Below are 18,564 nucleotides of genomic sequence, written 5' to 3'. Positions count from 1 at the left end.
TATTTACCTTTGGATCAGCCTTGAAAGAAAGCAGGTTTCATCACTGTCTCTACAGTCACAGTCATGGGCTTCCTGATTTTGTGCAAAGAGGGCTAAAACCAGAGTTAAAACTTCACAGGCATTGTTGGCAAAATTAAAAATGTTTATTTCAATGCAAGAATTTAAGCAAGGCATGAATTAAGTGTGAAACAGGAGAGCATAAAATCACTTGTTTATTAAGCAGTGAATTTTTTTTGTCATGGAAGTTGGCTGATAAAAATATTCCAGGATGTAGATGGAAATCACTTACAAGATGTTATCTTGTTGGGAAGATCCACATCCTCCAGTACAGTTTCTACTTGAAGTACATTAATGTTTAAGTGCTGGCATTTAAATGTAAGGCATCTTTTAAAGTGTTGCTGAAATTTAATGATGAAAAGTGAATACAGGAGTTCATGAGTTAAATGTTCTTAAATATATCTTGAGAAATCAATTAAAACTTAGCTGACTGAAGAATAATTATATTTCTTAACAATAATAATGCCATACAGCCTGGCATTTAAATGTAGTAAGTTTCTTGCTTTTATTCCCTTAGTTTAGCCCTAAGGGCTTAGTTTAGCCCTTTTATTCCCTTAGTTTATTCCCTAAGTTTAGCCCAACGATGGTTGAAGGGGCATTTTTCCTGTAGTTCCTTCTTTTCAGATGTTTAAATAAGTGGAGTTTAGGGAAGAGAGGCTGTAACCATTTCTTCTTTGACCTGGTGGTTAAATCTGTTAGGTTTTTGTGGCTCTTTGCATCCCACTATGGTACAAAGTTTTTTCTCCAGTTCAAACTGGCATAATTATATTAAAATAGAGAAGATTTGGGAGGAGCAGAACTATAACTTCAAGACTTTCTGTCATTCATTCTTTAGGGTAGAGATGCATTTTAGAGATTCCAAGTAGTATGTTTTAGGACCAGTTTTAAGCCTCCAAACTTCTCTACTGCAAAAACCCTGAAATACCTTAAACTTGTGAAAACCCAGGAGTATTTTGAGTTCCTGAAGCATACATATGCATTGAGCATATGCTTGGCCCACAAGGAATGTTTGCTGTACACACTAAGGATGGAAAGGTAATAACTGTGGGTTTAACACTCTTGTGAGGAACTGAAAAACTGGAAGGGGCATCCTTATAGTCCAGTTGCTGACCTTCCCAGGCAATACTTGAAGAAACTTCTCCTATTTTGAGCAATTACTTTCAGTGTTTGTTTTCTCACTGTAGTGGGTGCATATTGCTAAATTGGATCAATATGAATATAACAATTTTTCACTTTTTTTTAAATATCCTGGGAAACCATTGGATAAACTTACTGCAGCAGTACTTACATTTGCTTTGAAAACCTCTCTTGCCAGTAGAGGTCTTAAATATTTGATTAAGTGCAAGCATGTACTTGAGTAACTGAGGTTTTTTTCTGGAAATACAGCAGCTGCTTTTATGCTTTGGTAATTGATAGCAGGAAAGGGCACAAGCAACAGCATCTTACTCAAGGTGAGCAGACTGCATGCAAAACACTGTTTGTGTTGCTCCTGCTGCATTCTGTTCCCTTTTCTCCATGGAGGGAGAATGGACACTGATTTTGAAGAGGTTTGAAGCTAAGGGTGGCACTCAGTAACTGGTACCAGCTGATGGATTAAAGAGGAAACCATCAAAATTGAGAGTGCTGCTGGAAGCATCCTTCTTACTGGAAGGAATGAGGACAAGTTTTCCATCAGTGCTCAGCACCTTCTGATGTCCAATGTTCTGAGTTGAGAGAGGTGTATAAATATTTCCATTTGTGTAAAAGAATTTAATTCTCACGAGCTGGGTCAGTGCATGAGATTGGCTTAGACAGGTCCAAAACCTTCAGGTTTATTCATCTTTATTCAGTCTGTTTTCAAATGAAGATTGGCATGATTTAATCTCTTCATGGTCAGTGTTTGGGTTAGTGTTGGTTATCTGCTGTTGCAAGTTACCAGGCTGAACCTATGGATTGCTTCAACAAGCCTTGATTTTATCCACTGTGTTATTCCATCTTTAGCTGAAAAGATTTTTTAGCAACTAGATCATAAATTTCTCTGTTAAGTGTATCAGCTGTTGCATACCCTGTAGATAAATCACTCTAATGGTACTTGCAGACCTGAATTAACTCTGGCAAATTGCAGTGTGGTCTGTGAATTTGAGGAATGCTGGTATTTTTAGATAAGACATACAGTTTTGCTCCCAAGTTAATATGAATCTTTCTCTTGAGCTTGGAAAATAAGAAATTCTTAGCTTTACCTTTGTTTATCCCAGAATTCCTCAGAAAACGACTTGATTGAATAAAACCTTCCTTATATATAACAAAATGACATCATTTGGGGCTGTTGGCCTTTCATTCCTGTTTGGATTTCAGAGATCTCATTCAGAGTTTGGCAGTGTGGAGGGAGCCTGGAGATCATCCCTTGCAGCAGGGTGGGACATGTCTTCCGCAAGCAGCATCCCTACACCTTCCCTGGGGGCAGTGGAACTGTGTTTGCAAGGTACCTGTTCAGTCTTCTCTAGCTAAAAAAGCAGTGGTTTGGATTTCTTCGGATGATCAGCAGGTGGCAGTAATTTAATAGCAAGAATCTTGCCTTTAGAAATGTTCACTGTATTAGCTAGCATGGAAAAATATTCATTAAAAGGAAATTAATGATGTCGAGGCAGTCACACAGATTGAGAGAAGAGCCTGGGAGCTGAAAAAAGGAAAATTCTCCTAGACACAGCCTGAGGATCTGGAAAAGAAGGAAATGCTTAGCTTGACATTCTATTAATTTTGAGAATTTGAGGTTTGTTTGGTTTTAAAGGAGGCTTTATTTTCAGAACCAGCTCATAAATCTTAATTTTATAAAAATAGTTACATCATTCCCTAAGAAGCCAACCTACACTTGAGTTATGAATATGCTTTGCTTGATTTTTGTAGAGACATTATCAGTATGGGATATTCAAGTGATTATATAGACTGATTCTGGCATTTTTGTCTGCCTCTTGGCAGCTTCGTTCTATACTGTATTCCCTGAGTGTTTAAAAATGCATTTTCTATGGAGCTAATGAACTGCAGTATTAAGGGCTTAGATGAACCTCCCTGTTAATTTTGCTGTTGATTCAATATGTGGTGGTAGCTCTTGTTTTCCTCAGTAACCTTTTTGAGTGTCAAACCAATATGACAATACCTGAATCAATTTTAACAATGAGAAAATGAAGAGCCTAAGGTAATGGTTCCCTTGTAATTGCTCTAATGCCCTGTGTTCCCTTGTAACACAGAATTCTCAGCTATGCCTAAGAGCAAGAAACTTGGTTCTGGAATCTGTGCTGGTCTCACAGACTTCTTAATTTGTACCATCACCTGTCCTCTGACAGGAGGATGCAGGGGGATGCAGTTTGTCCTGGAATCCTCTGCTGAATGGTTTTAAGCTGGAAGAAGGATTCAGACATTAAAAAGAAATTTTTCCCCCCTGAGGGTGGTGAGACCCTGGCACAGGTTGCCCAGAGAGGTGGTGGAAGCCCCATCCATCCCTGGAAGTTTTTAAGGTCAGGCTGGATGGGGCTTGGAGCAACCTGGGGTGTGGGAGGTGTCCCTGCCCATGCAGAGGGTTGGAAATAGATGAGCTTTAAGGTCCCTTCCAACCCAAACCATTCTAGGAACTGTGGCTCAGCTTTAAGTTCTGAGTCCACCCTACATTTTGTCCTTCAGTATCCTGCCTGTCTTACTGGTTCAGGCAGTTCTCAGCATCCACACTGGGTTTGTATCTGCCACACTAAGCCTGAAGTGTTGATCCTTGAGCATGGGGAAACATGCTACAGGCATCTGTTCAGGCCTTGAAAGCCCTTTTGGAGGAGTTAAGCCCTAATAAACCAAATATTTTCTGTCTACCACCAAAATCTGTTTGGCCTGGGGGCAGCCAAGCTGATGGCTGAGCAAGGAACAGGGACAGATGCTGAGTGGTTGGTTGACACTTCCACAGGCCTGAGAGAGTGCAAGTGAAGATAAACTGAAATATCTCTCTTAATCTGGATTCAGTGGGATTTTGCTAAAGGAGTCTTTGCAAGGGAAAAGCAATCTTTAAACAAAAAATGATTGAGGTTTGTCTTGTCACTTTTTTTTCTTCCTCATCTCCTTCCTTCTCAGTGACTTGCAAGAAGAACTCACTTGATCCTTACCAAATTTTGGCTTTGAATGGGAAAATTGTGTTGAAGAAGTTACTGGCTGACTGACTTTACTCCAGTTGCTTGAAATGAACTTAGTGCCAAATGTAAAATAAGCTTCAGAGCTTGGCAGTTGCAAGTGAAATATGACTTGATTTTCAATGCATTAACTTACAAACAATGGAAGTAAATAAGTCTTACATAAAAGCCAGAAAAAGACATCAGCCTCTTGCAGTCCAGAAGGGCACCAGTTACATGAATACAGAAATTCCTTTGATTAAAAGTAAAGAATTTAGGCTGGTGGTTTTCATATTTATTGATAAGTAACCTCTCTTGAATTTTAAAGCATTACAGATATTTTTTTAGTGACTGGATCTCTTGCAGCAGACTCATTTGGTTCATGGTCTTAAATGCCAGGACAGCTGATGTCCTGCTGGAACTTTGAGTGCCTTGGTAGGAGCAGGATGAAGACTGAAAGGTTATCTTGCCTGTGTTAGCATATCTGTTTTTAAAAAGGTGACAGACCATATAAAATACTGCCTGTTGTTGAGATTTTTATGTTTCCAAGAAACTTGCTTTTCCAGGTGAACACTCACTCTATTTGGCTTCTGTCAAGTTATTTTTGAAAAAAAAAAAATCAACACAACCACAACGTAATGAAGTTTGTGGGAAGAACTCAAAGATGTGTAATAAATTCTTGACTAAAACCTGCAGCAATGATGAATGTGGAAAAAAACCACATTTCACTCTAGTGCATGGGTTTCAGTTGTGTTATTCTCCTAATGGTTGCCTGCTATTTAGGTCTTTAACGGGGAATCTTCTGCCTGGCTTGAGGCAGCTGAGTACATAGGACTAGGAAAGGTTAAAATCAACCCAGGGATGAATGACATGGTTTAATTGCAGGTAGAGGAAATAGAGATAACCTGTGTTTCATGTGCTTGTCCCTAGAAATACACGCAGGGCAGCAGAAGTCTGGATGGATGAGTATAAAAATTTCTATTATGCAGCAGTGCCTTCAGCCAGGAATGTACCCTATGGCAAGTAAGTGCTAATTCTCTTTAAAATATAAGTAACACTTATATTAATGCCGGGTCCTGCACTTTGGCCACAACAACCCCATGCAGCGCTACAGGCTGGGGACAGAGTGGCTGGAGAGCAGCCAGACAGAGAGGGACCTGGGAGTCTGCATCGACAAGAAACTGAACATGAGCCAGCAGTGTGCCCAGGTGGCCAAGAAGGCCAATGGCATCCTGGCCTGTATCAGAAACAGCGTCACCAGCAGGTCCAGGGAGGTGATTCTTCCCCTGTACTCAGCACTGGTTAGGCCACACCTCGAGTACTGTGTCCAGTTCTGGGCCCCTCAGTTTAAGAAGGATGTAGAGGTTCTGGAACAGGTCCAAAGGAGGGCAACCAGGCTGGTGAAGGGACTCGAGCACAGACCCTATGAGGAGAGGCTGAGAGAGCTGGGGCTGTTCAGCCTGAAGAAGAGGAGGCTCAGGGGAGACCTCATTGCTGTCTACAACTACCTGAAAGGAGGCTGTAGCGAGGTGGGAACTGGACTCTTTTCACAGACGACCTTCAACAAGACAAGAGGACACAGTCTTAAGTTGTGCCAGGGGAGGTTTAGGTTAGATATTAGAAAGAATTTCTTCATGAAGAGGGTGATCAGGCTATGGAATGGACTGCCCGGTGAGGTGGTAGATTCTCCGTCCCTGGAGACATTTAAAAAAAGACTGGATGTGGCACTCAGTGCCATGGTCTAGCAACTGCTCCGGTGGGTCAAGGGTTGGACTAGATGATCTCTGAGGTCCCTTCCAACCTGGCTAATTCTATGATTCTATGATTCTACTTCTACTGGTCTTGAGTTTTCTGTGTATTCTTTAATGTAAATGAAGGCAGCAGCCCCATTTAAAGCTGCTCCTTTTTTCCCCCTTTAGTATTCAAAGCCGGATGGAACTCAGAAAGAGACTCAGCTGCAAACCCTTCAAGTGGTATCTTGAAAATGTTTATCCTGAGTTACGGTGAGTTTGGGCTGAATCAAGGGAGCTGTGGACTTCTCTTCTTTGCCCTCCCTAGAAATCATCAGTTTCTCTTTCTTCTTCCTTGGATATAAAGGATGTTTTTGAATTTCTTTGAGGGAGCGGTGATGCGGGCTTAGAGGATTTTGGGTTTAATCAGTTCTATTCCTAAAGAGCCTTTTTTCCCCTAGCAAGCTGCTTTTTCTGCTTACCACAACTACAGCTGCAGTAGCAGGTATTTTAAAGAGTATCCAAAGGACTCAACTTACCTGAGCCTGGAGTCAGTCTCCTACACAAACCTTTTGCTCAGAAGTGCCCTGTCCTCTATGCTCTTGTCCCTTGAAAGCTTTTGCCTTCACCTAAGCACATTCCTGGCTGAGTGAGGAGACTCAATCTCACTACAATAAAAGAACAAAGCAGACAAAACAGCCTTGTATTTTTGGGAGCCAAGGGCAGATGCCCAAGATTCTAAGAAGCTCTTTCTGTCTCCTGTTCACTGTCACTGGATAATCACTAGGGTTGGGATTGGGGTTTTTTTTTGGGGTGGAGAAGGGAGAAATGAGGGATAACATTCCTAACTGTTTCCATAACATGAGCTAATCTTGGAGGAAAAATCCTCAAAGAGAAAGATTATCACTTTTTGAAAGGATAAAAAGTTTTTTTGATTAATAACCTATTAATAAATATGTCTGTTAGATGCAAGTCTATAAATCAGTTTGTCTGCTGTCAAACTAATACTGGTAGTGTCATGGTAAGATACTCTGTGTGGCTTATTAAGAATATTTGGGGTTTTTAGGGGTTTTTTCATGTCAGTAGGGTCAAGTAACTGCTAGTGGCATCCAGGCTTGGAATGTAAAAGCACCAGCCATTATAGCCCTAGTGAAACACACACAGATCCACACCTACTAAAGAGTCTCATAAACCAGGGGGATGCTGAGCTATGGTGATGATGCTGGGGTGATGCTAAAATTATTCATTATTTTCTCTTAGAAGTGCTAGAGGATATTTATTTTTTGTTTGTTTTGTCAGGAAAAACAAACCCCTCATCTTGAAAGCTCTCCTGGAAAATGTGCTACCTGAAGTGTTACTGCAGTGTAACATCAGCTTACTCTGTGTCACCTCTTACATCCTTGTTCTCCTGGCTTGAATTTTTATATTAATATTATAGTCAGAAATTTTAAAAGGAACTAACATGTCCTTTCTTCACTGTTTATGTTTTTACATAAACTCATGGTCTCTACCCCACAACAGTACTTTGTTGAAAGGGTTTCTTTAGGTATTTCCTTACTCTATGAGTTCACTTTATGTGCAACCATCAGAAAATAAATATCAGGAAAACTCTGATTTATTTATTTTTTTTAATTCCTAACTCCTTTCTGCCACAAGCTGTAGGCTTGATGGCCTTTACTCATAGCATTAAGCTTCAGTGACCTTAAATGATGATGTTAGGTCACCTTTAATTTGCTTTTTGTGCTGAGTTTGTATGTTCATCCTTATTCTTTTTAAGTTTGTATTCTGTCCTAAGCTTGCAAGCTTCCTTGTGTTTGATCAGTTCCTGATCAGATAATTGCTTTCCCTCCTCAGAAAATGATTGAGATTTCCAGAGAGCAGTCACCACTCATCTTTAACCTCTCATCTTCAAAATACTCTTGAGTAAATCAAGGAGTTGAAAAAGAAATCAAAGAAAAAAAAATTCAAGAAGAAACTGAATTAAGCAGATATTTCTGGTTTTATTTTAGGGTACCTGATCATCAAGATATAGCTTTTGGGGCTTTGCAGCAGGGTACCAATTGCCTTGACACTTTGGGCCATTTTGCAGATGGTGTTGTTGGAGTTTATGAATGTCATAATGCCGGGGGAAACCAGGTCTGTATACCATTAATTTTTTCCCCACAGTGTGCAATTGAAAACAAAATAAACAAACAAACAAAAAAAAAAAAGAAGTGAAAGCTTTAAATGAAAAAGGTACAGTTGTACTGGTGATGGGAAGATGGATGTGAATCAGCAGATCAGTTTTGATAACAGATTGGCTGAATTACTTCTCCCTCAAATAAATTTTACATTTTTAGGATTAGAATCTCAGCCCACAGATTCATTCAGGATGCATCAGATTATCCCTTTCCTTTGTCTTCACTGATGTTTGCTTTTACACCAGAGGAAGTCACCTCCTTCCTAGGAGTTTTTAACTTGTGTTTCAGTTAACTGTTTGCATTTGATTATTTTGGGGTAGTGGGGAAGCAGGGGGAGGTTGTGGGACTTCTACTTAAGAAAAGATTTGGGTTTTATTAAGCATGTGGCCTAAGGTCAGCAAAATAGAACAGTGCTTTGGTGTGATGCCCAATTAGCAATTTCCAATTTGTAGTATCAGGGCATTAAAAAAACTGTTTTAAATCCCAGTTTCTAGAAAACAGAAGTACCCAGATGTTATAGCATATAACACACAATAAATGGAGGGTTTCAACAAATCCATTCTACTTCTGCTCTGCAAAGGTGCCAAATCAGTAAACAAGAGCAGCATTTATTTTAAAGAATCTCTTTATGCAGCTGTGATTCCAGTTATCACTCATGAAATACATCCATAAGTGCTCTCTGGTTTGTGTGCTGCTTTGTCACTAAATTATTTTCAGAATCAACCTGGCTATAAATCAAATGTCAGATTAAGATTTTGGGTACCTTTGGTAAAAATTGAAGGCTGGGGAAATTTTTGGTGATATTGTTTATTCTCTCTATACACACACACACACAAACTTGGCTTTTTCTTTCAAACTCCCCTCCCCTGGATCTCACCCTCTTTTTTTGTGTGTGATTTCTTCTGTGGAGCTGACCTTGCCAAACCAATTTACACTTTGAACAAGTCCCTTTGAGAGGACATTCAGAAAGATTCAGAGAGGCAGAGTGGATCAAAAGTAGGTTTTATGTCCATCATATTGGATGGGAGGGCAAGAACAGAGTCAGCTCAGCATGGGAGAAGGATTAAGGAGCAAATCAGTCTTTAAATCTGCACCTCTTCTTTTCAAGAGGATTTAAAGGCTCTTGGGATTAAGAGCACTCAGATGTTACAGGATGTGAAGACCTTTTCCTATAATTTGAAGAGTGCACTCCATGCTCAACACAACTTAAAACCAAAATAACAGTAAAAAGTGGGATTTCTGCCCTCCTTCCCTCCCATCAGGTTGATGGAATTTGGTGATTAAAAAGGTATCTACCTCAAAAAAAAAAAGGTATCTCTCAAGAGCTGAAGAAGTTGTGGTGTATTTGACAATTAGGTGCCAATATTTAGGATTATAGCCAAAGGTAAAAAATGCACTTTGGCAGAAAGAGAAGCTTTCAGGTCAGTGGTGTTCTACTAACTTGATATTTCAGATTTAAGACAGGTTTTTTTAGAAGTCCTGATTTTTCAAATCATTACACAGAGCTGTCCTGGGCCTTGAGCACACACAGAAACTGCTTCCAATTTTTCCTCTCTTCTGGTGTAGTGGAATTTGCTGGATCTTGTCCCAATTATAGCAAATCACAGTCCCAGATCACTGGTGGAGAACCCATTTTATACCCTGGTTCTCAGACCATGAAGGGCCAGCACAGAGATGTCTCCAGCAGCAGAGCTTTGGTGAAGAAAATACTTTTGGGTTTTAAATGCCTTCATTCCTTGGGGGATTTCTGTTGTGTCTGGGGCTCTTGCAGCCTTTTGTTTGAAAAGTGAAGGTGTTTAGAGCAATTTTTTCAAGGCTCTCACTTCCCTGGCTGCAGGGTTCTCAAACACAAGTTTTAGTCATTCCTGGTGGTATTTTCAGCTGTCACTACTCAATAGAAATCTCATAAGGGGGGGATATCTTTTTCAGAGGTAGTTGTGAGTCCTGATAAGCTCTGAGAATAACATAAGTAATTATTATCATTAAGGATTCCTTTTGACATCTTAGGAGCTGGACAGAACTGAGTAGGCAAGGAATTTTGCTGTCATTAGAGATGAACATAGTGGAAAATATTTTACACATTGAGAGTGGAAGGAAAAGATTTCAGCTTTTGGGTTTGGAAAAAAGTAAAGGTATACAGAGAGTTCTCCTGCCTTTGCTTTGCATAATTGTCATTATTGCATAATGTGGTATTTGCTACCTGTGAGACCACAGTTACTTGTAAGCTTGTGGGATAAAAATTCTGATTGTTTCCTGACCATCTGTTCCCAAATGAATTCAATCATTGTTAAATCTTCAGAGTTTGAAAGTGATTATGCAAGCCAAAAATTCACTTATGCTGTCTGAAAATAGGTAGAAAAAAGAAGAATATAAAAAAAAAAAAATAGGATGAGATTAGTAGTTTAGTTTCTTTCTGAAACACTCATTGCTTACAAAATAACATCTAAATGTAGCCTGGTTGGCCCTTTATATATAAAGTTTTGTATTACACAATTCTGCTTCCTTTTCAGTTGCTAGAGAAAACCTAACTGTGCCTTTTTAAGTAGCAATGAGCATGATTTGATAAATTAATGTGGCTTTAGTTGATCAATCAGCTTCCTTCCTCAAGGAATTATTAGAGAAATGAAGACAAATCTGGAACTTGGAGACCAGGGGAGAAAGGAATGGGGAGAAGCTGAACACCAGCAGAGGATCAGGCTGGGAACAGCTTCACTTTGCTCTCTATTTAAGAAGCTGCATATTTAAATTGTTTAAATTGTTTTTAATTATTGTACATCACACCTTTGAATAGGAACCCTTTTTAAGTAGCAATGAGCATGATTTGATAAATTAGTGTGGCTTTAGTTGATCAATCAGCTTCCTTCCTCAAAGGATTATCAGAGAAATGAAGACAAATCTGGAACTTGGAGACCAGGGGAGAAAGGAATGGGGAGAAGCTGAACACCAGCAGAGGATCAGGCTGAGGTCAAATAAGCAGGGAACAGCTTCACTTTGCTCTCTGTTTAAGAAGCTGCATATTTAAATTGTTTAATTTGTTTTTAATTATTGTACATCACACCTTTGAATAGGAACCCTTTTTAAGTAGCAATGAGCATGATTTGATAAATTAATGTGGCTTTAGTTGATCAATCAGCTTCCTTCCTCAAGGAATTATTAGAGAAATGAAGACAAATCTGGAACTTGGAGACCAGGGGAGAAAGGAATGGGGAGAAGCTGAACAGTAGCACAGGATCAGGCTGGGAACAGCTTCACTTTGCTCTCTATTTAAGAAGCTGCATATTTAAATTGTTTAATTTGTTTTTAATTGTTGTACATCACACCTTTGAATAGGAAGGAAGGTTCTCCCTCTCCCCCTGGGTTTGGGATGCTTGCATATTGCTTTCTGGTGGTTCCTATCACCTTGCTCACTGTACAGAAACTTTTTAAGTGGGTGGGTAGGGTGGGCAGTGATGCTGCAGCCCAAGCTTGGAGGGGTTTTAATGTAAATAATGATATTTTTGTACATATACACAAATCTTTTCAACGTAGAAAATATGAGGGATGTGTAATATACAAATGCAGACAGAAATAAATGAATAGATAATTTTATATATAATATATTTATACATAATATATATAATATACAGATAATTTTATAAATATATATTTCTGTACATATACATAAATCTTTCCTACATAGAAAATATGAGGGGTGTGTAATACACAAATGCAGACAGAAATAAATGAATAGATAATTTTATATATAATATATTTATATATAATATATAGATAATTTTATAAATATATATTTCTGTACATATACATAAATCTTTCCTACATAGAAAATATGAGGGGTGTGTAATATACAAATGCAGACAGAAATAAATGAACAGATAATTTTATATATATATATAATATAGAGATAATTTTATAGATATATATTTCTGTACATATAAATAAATCTTTCCTACTTAGAAAATATGAGGGGTGTGTAATACACAAATGCAGACAGATAAAAATGAATAGATAATTTTATATATAATACATAAAACTAGATTAATATTTGAAAGCTGAGGACCTGCTTGCCTGCCCACTGTAGTTGTGCAAAGCCAGCAGAGGGAGCAAACAGCCAGCCAGACCCAGAGCTGGCTTGGGAATACTGAAGCAACTGGAATTATTGCATTTGCAAACAGGCTTTTTTTTTTTTTTTTTCCATCTCCTGCTCTATGGGAAGCAGTGAACTGTTTGAGTGTTCATATGTAGCCATTGACAGGATTTAAACCTGTGTTAATTATGCACCTTGTACAGAATGGTGTCTGCTAACACAGCCATGCTTTGTTTTTCTTTTATTTCTAGGAATGGGCCTTGACAAAGGACAAGTCAGTGAAACATATGGATTTGTGCCTTACTGTTGTGGACAGAGCACCTGGTTCACTAATAAAACTTCAGGGCTGCAGAGAAAATGACAGCAGACAGGTAAGTGTGTCCCAAATGCACTCTGCAAACAGAGAACCAGGGCTGGGAATAAGGATGAAGGAATCACAGAATGGGTTGGGTTGGAAGGGACCTCAAAGCTCATCCAGTTCCAACCCCTTTCCAGGGGCAGGGACACCTCCCACAGCCCAGGATGCTCCAAGCCCCATCCAGCCTGACCTGAGACACTTCCAGGGATGGGGCAGCCACAACCTTCTTGGGTTTTGATCCTGTGCCAGGGTCTCACTGTGCTCACACTGAAGAATTTCCTTTTAATGTCTGACCTAAATCTCTGTTCCAGTTTAAAACCATTCCCTCTTGTCCTATCACTCCACACCCTTGTAAAAATTCCCTCCCCAGCTTTCCTGGAGCCCTTTCAGGTACTGAAAGGTCTCCTGGGAGCTTTCTCTTTTCCAGGCTGAACAACCCCAAGTCTTTCAGTCTGTATTCACAGGAGGGATGCTCCATCCCTCATATCATCTTTGGGGTTCTCCTCTAGAATCCAGCAGTTCCATATCTTCTGTCCAGTTTTCTCTTTGCTCTTTCTCCTGTAATCCTCCTGCAGAGCAGCAGGATTAAGCTTGTGCACTGGGCTTTTTTGGTTGTTTTTTTTTCCTCCTCATTTCATGAACAAACAGAGGTGTTATCTCAACACAGGCCTTAGGTAAAAGGTTTCACCCCCCCCCCCTCCCAAGAGTGTTGGTGTGTATCAGTCTTCAGCTGCCACATCTTCTTCCTGAAGTGGGATGCATATCCCACAGTTTCAGTGAAGAATTCTGCCTTCTGTGAAGTCTCAAGATGATGCAGTCTGTGTCTCTGAAGAGCAGGGTTTGGCTTTCCTTCCTTCTTTCCAGCTGTGCCCTGTTTAGAACAGCACTGGACTCCTTCAGTGGGTTTCTATTAAGGCAGCCTTGTGACTTCATCTCCTTCCCATACCTGAGGAAAATCCCATTTGCAGTCCTGGCACCTTTTTGATGGAGTCATGGAACCATCTATCTCCTTCTAAGTCACCAGTTCTGATTTTTCTGCCAGCTCCCTTGCATCCCTGTCTCATTTTTTGAAGGTAGAAAACTCAAGTGCTGTTCATTGAAGCAGGAAGAATATTTTTGCCCCTTTTCTGAAAAGGAAAGCAAGATTTTCTTGCCTTACAGGTGCAATATGTTAGAAATGCAGCAAAAAAACCCCAATTTTTTATTAAACAATCCCCTATTTGGGATTTATTCTCCTTGGCATCACCCTGGAGATGCTTCTGAGAGCAGAGAACTGGTTGTCTTCTGTATGACTGGGAGGTGTCTGACAGATTGCTGGATTTCTGTGAAGTTGTCTTTGGTGATTCTGCTCCTTGCTTCTCTCTGCTCACAATTCCATTGATGTGTGGATGGGTTCTGTGATTTTTTAATTTTTTTTTTCCTTCAGACTGAAGGTTTCACCCAGGTAACATGGTGTGACAGGGTATTTGAGAAGGGGTGAAATGATTTGGTATGGTTTGTGTCTGGTGCAGTGTAGTAGCTGAGGGGTTTTGGCAAGGCTTGCCAGAACATGGATGCTTTAATTCAAGGCTCATCAAAACTGCACAGGCTGGGCACAGAGTGGCTGTAGAGCAGCCAGGCAGAAAGGGACCTGGGAGTCTGGATTGCCAGGAAGGTGACCATGAGCCAGCAGTGTGCCCAGGTGGCCAAGAAGGCCAATGGCATCCTGGGCTGGCTCAGGAAGAGCGTGGCCAGCAGGTCCAGGGAAGGATTCTGCCCCTGTGCTCAGCTCTGGGGAGGCCACAGCTTGAGTCCTGTGTCCAGTTCTGGGCCCCTCAGGAAGTTCAGGAAGGAGCTTGAGGTGCTGGAGCAGGTCCAGAGAAGAGCAAGGAGGCTGTGAAGGGATCCAGCACAAGTGCTGTGAGGAAGGGCTGAGGGAGCTGGGGGTGTTGAGGCTGGAGAAGAGGAGGCTCAGGGGAGACCTCATCACTCTCTCCAACTCCCTGAAAGGAGGTTGGAGCCAGGGGGGGTTGGGCTCTTTTCCCAGGCAACTCTCAGCAAGACAAGAGGGCACAAAAGGTCTCAAGTTGTGCCAGGGGAGGTTTAGGTTGGAGATGAGAAAGAATTTCTTTCTGGAGAGGGTGCTCAGGCATTGGAATGGGCTGCCCAGGGAAGTAGTGGATTCTCCGTGTCTGGAGATATTTCCAAAGAGCCTGGATGTGGCACTGAGTGCCATGGGCTGGGAACTGCAGTGGGAGTGGATCAAGGGTTGGACTTGATGATCTCTGAGGTCCCTTCCAACCCAGCCAATTCTATGATTCTATGATAATTGCAGTTTCTCACAGCTTTCCAAAGCACCAGCTCATGAAGGCTTCAGAGGACAGGATGTAGAAGTGATCCTTTTCCTGCTTTTCCAGCTCAATTAACTCTTATTTTTCTCTTCCAGAAATGGGAACAAATTGAAAGCAACTCTAAACTGAGACACGTTGGCAGCAACCTCTGTCTGGACAGCAGAAATGCCAAGAATGGTGGCCTCACCGTGGAGATCTGTGGCCCTTCTTTGTCACAACAGTGGAAATTCACACTTAACCTGCAGCAGTAGAAGGACTTGCAAGCAAAAGTTTTTGCTTCATAGACAAAGTTGGGCAAAGTTTTGATTGAATTACTGATGTATTTCTTAAAAAACTTTCCACGGACCTTATATACCTCAGTATTCCACCTTGATCTGAAAGTTAGGAGAGTGCTGAAGCAGACACCAGGGATCCAGGGGACTTGGAACACTGCAAAGATGTCACTGGACAAAACTGCAGCACAAAATCCTCCTTGGTGTGAAGGCTTCAATGGTTCCTTTCTGTCTTCAGCTACGTTCTTGCACAGCAGATAATTAACTCTAGGAACAACTGATGTATGATAGAAAAAAAAAAAAAGGAACTGAAGAAACACTTGTGGGAAACAGGGTGTGGGAGGGGAGGGTGGGAAAAATTACTAGGAGAAGGTTATTTGAAATCTCCATTTGCATAGAAATCATAGTTTGTCATTTCCAGAAACAGAAGTGTCATTTGGAAGGTTTTGTTTTTTTTTTTCCTGTGTGTACTTGGTAATTTGAATATGAACTTTTCTATGATGGACTCTAAATATAAATATATAAAAGTATATATACTGTCAGTTCCCAATTATTTTTATCTGTTTTCATCCTCCTATAATTATCAACCAAGTGATTGACCTTTGTGTAACCAGAAATTGGATCAGAATGCTGGGAAACTCCACGGAGGTGCAGGTTTTGTGCTGCTGAGTGTGATGTCCCTGCTGACACTGGATGCTTTTGCTTTGCCAACTGGATCTGCTTCTTACTGCTTCACCCTCACTGGAGGTCACAAAACTCAGGAGGAGAGAGAAAACAGCAGAATAAGCCAATGCATCTGCACAGATGAGTGCTTGGATTGTTTATTCCAACTTGGAAATTCCTTACACGTGCTCTGGATAACTTTCAAACTTGTGCTTGGTACTTGTGTTGGTCATTTCTGTAATACTTTGTCTTTAGAAAACTTCTTCCCATGCTACAAAATTCTCTCTAAACAGTTCAGATCTTTCCTGCAGCCATATGGGTTCAACAGAGTTTTATTCTGGGCCCTCGTGAGTGAAGTTTTTTGGTCTCAAACTCCCCTTTTGAGCTGTAGAAATCAGCCCAGCAACATCCCTGTCGACAGCACAAGATCTGAGTTTTACTTGGCAAGGATGAGCAGCAATGTAATATCTCTGAATTGCACTTACTTAAAAGTATGGACCTACTACTGGGGAATTTTCTTCTGGTTGATTTCTTTAAATGAAACTTTGGAATGGATTCAGGCTTGGCTCTGGGAATCAGCCTGGATCCCAGCAGATCCTCTGTGTTTTTTAACATTGTGCAGCTTCAGTCCAGCTGATGTAATTTTTTTATATTGAAATAATGTCAGAGTGAACATCAACTTTGACCTGTCCTTTCTTATGTTTGCATAGACTCTATACTTTTATTAAAAACAAATGCTTCAATGAGCTTAAGGAAAGGTAAAAAAGTACTAAATAAGGGAGACAGCACTGATAAAAATGACTGCAGACATACAGTGATTTGGTTAAGATGATGGATCTTGGATAAAATGGAAGAATTGATTGGAAGGAGATGAAAACCATCTGCTATACTGTAGTATCCTGGAAATATTCCCCTCTTTCTTTGTTCCTGGGAGTAGTTCCTGATTTTTTTTCAATTTCCTCTGGCTGAATTTATACACCAGGTCTGGAGGTGGTTCTCTTCTGGGCAAAATGGCTTTAATTGTGTCAGCCAGTGGGCCCAAAAATACATAAATATGTGACATTGTGACTTGCAAGTAACCACATGCCTTTAGGGTGTAGTTAAATCCAATTTCTCCCATCCATCATCTGATTTTTGCAATGAATAATTAATATTTCTTTTTCCCAGCTTCACTTCCTCCAAGATTTGTCAGGTTTTGAGGCCATGCAGTGGATAAGCTATTTGTCAGCTTTTAGTCTCCCACTGTCTGTAGCCTTTTAGGCAAGCTGAGAACTTGAGAAACATGATTCATAAACACAGCAGTAGATTTCTTCATATTCTGGAGAAATAAATGCTGAAATATGGGCTTGGCAGCAGGTCAGTTTTTGAGGTTTGGAAAAACAGAATTTCAAAGTAAAAAAAAAAACCAAGAAAACCCAACCACTCACCTTCTACCATGGTGGCTTCTCCTATTTCAGGTTTGATCATGGTACAAACTGGAATCAGCCACTGCAACTCTGAACCTGCCTCTTCCCTCTGAATCTCACTAGAATTGTGAGTTTAAAAAGTTTTAAAAATCCATATTTCACCTCTTAAATCTTTAAGTTTCTCTACTTTCCCCATGGATACTGTGTCTTAATTTGGGAGCTGTGTGTTTAAGGCAGTGTTGCTTTGCTTGTAGAGATCAGGCAAGAAGTGATGTCCTTTTGTTATGTTTACATGAGAGCGTGCCAAAGTTTCTTACTGTGATTTTAGGGGGTTTTCATGGGGAAGAAAATCCCCCATTTTGAAAGGTAGATCATGAGCCCTTGAAGCAATTTGTGGTGGATTCTCCTGAGAACTTTTCTTACCATTTCCAGAGCAAAAATGGTGATGTTTGGTTTGCAGATTTTCAAAGCATAGTTTGGAAACTGGGTTATTTTGGGTTTTTTGGGTTTTTTTTTTTTTTTCAGTTGGTTTGAAAAGTCTGCTGTACAGAGCTTGTACTTTGTTCATTTTATAGATGGAAACCATCCTTGAAAAATTGTTTAACTTAAATAAAGAAGAATGCTTTATAGAGAAGTGTGTGGTTATTTATATAAACTGAGTAAAACCCAGAACCCTGCCTGGACCTTATAGGTTGAAGTTGTTTAAAATGCTTTTATTCACTTGGATGTTTCATAAATGTCCTATTTGAGAAGTGTGTGTATGTGGGTGTAGATTTGCATTTATAGAAAGAGGATTTGTTTGTATTTAACATGAGAACTTCCAGGCAATTGTCTGGTTTTTAGAAGCTGCTCTGCAGTCAGCCCCCAGGACCCATTCAGCTGGCACAACCTGCAGGACTGCATCTGTAGGGTATTTAAATATTTGTAGGGTATTTGTAGGATAGGTTTAAGTATTCCTACCCTTTTAATTGTACAGACTTTTGCTTCTCAGGCTGGAGGAAAGGAAGGTTCTTGGGTGCAGATTTATTCTGCCAGTCTGCCAGAAATCCATGACTGGTTGGTACCTCTCAAGAAGTCTTAAATTATAGCAGGGAAATAAATCTCTAATAATGAAAATAGAAAGAAAAAAAAGAAAAATGAAGAAAACACTCTGCAGTAAATAAAAGAAACAACCTTGCATTTGCTGATGGTAACTGAGAACCCAGAGGAGGATCCACCATCTGAAATGCCCTTGGACACCTGGGAGCTGCCAGGTAATATTAAAAGATCATTCCAGCAGGTTCCTGGAACTAGGAGCTTAAAGCTCATCCCATCTCAAATGCAGAATTCTGTCTCTTGCATCTCTGGAGCTTTGCCCATT

The 18,564-nt window shown here is 40.2% G+C and overlaps 1 protein-coding gene across 1 annotated transcript in view; it reads left to right on the top strand.

The window, feature by feature from the left end:
- The window catches only part of GALNT2 (polypeptide N-acetylgalactosaminyltransferase 2), a 47,044-nt gene extending 31,619 nt beyond the window's left edge, over window positions 1-15,425 (top strand). The window contains exons 11-16 of the mRNA XM_030446703.1: window positions 2,392-2,518; window positions 5,112-5,204; window positions 6,101-6,184; window positions 7,921-8,047; window positions 12,427-12,546; window positions 14,959-15,425. Coding sequence (XP_030302563.1) covers window positions 2,392-2,518; window positions 5,112-5,204; window positions 6,101-6,184; window positions 7,921-8,047; window positions 12,427-12,546; window positions 14,959-15,114 — 707 coding nt within the window. The 3' untranslated portion in view covers window positions 15,115-15,425. The remainder of the gene's footprint in view (window positions 1-2,391; window positions 2,519-5,111; window positions 5,205-6,100; window positions 6,185-7,920; window positions 8,048-12,426; window positions 12,547-14,958) is intronic.
- Window positions 15,426-18,564: the final 3,139 nt, after the last annotated feature.

The sequence above is a fragment of the Calypte anna genome, chromosome 3, assembly GCF_003957555.1.
Source record: "Calypte anna isolate BGI_N300 chromosome 3, bCalAnn1_v1.p, whole genome shotgun sequence".
NCBI lineage: Eukaryota > Metazoa > Chordata > Aves > Apodiformes > Trochilidae > Calypte > Calypte anna.
Note: the sequence above shows the minus strand (reverse complement) of the source record. Positions and strands in the feature narration are given on the sequence as shown.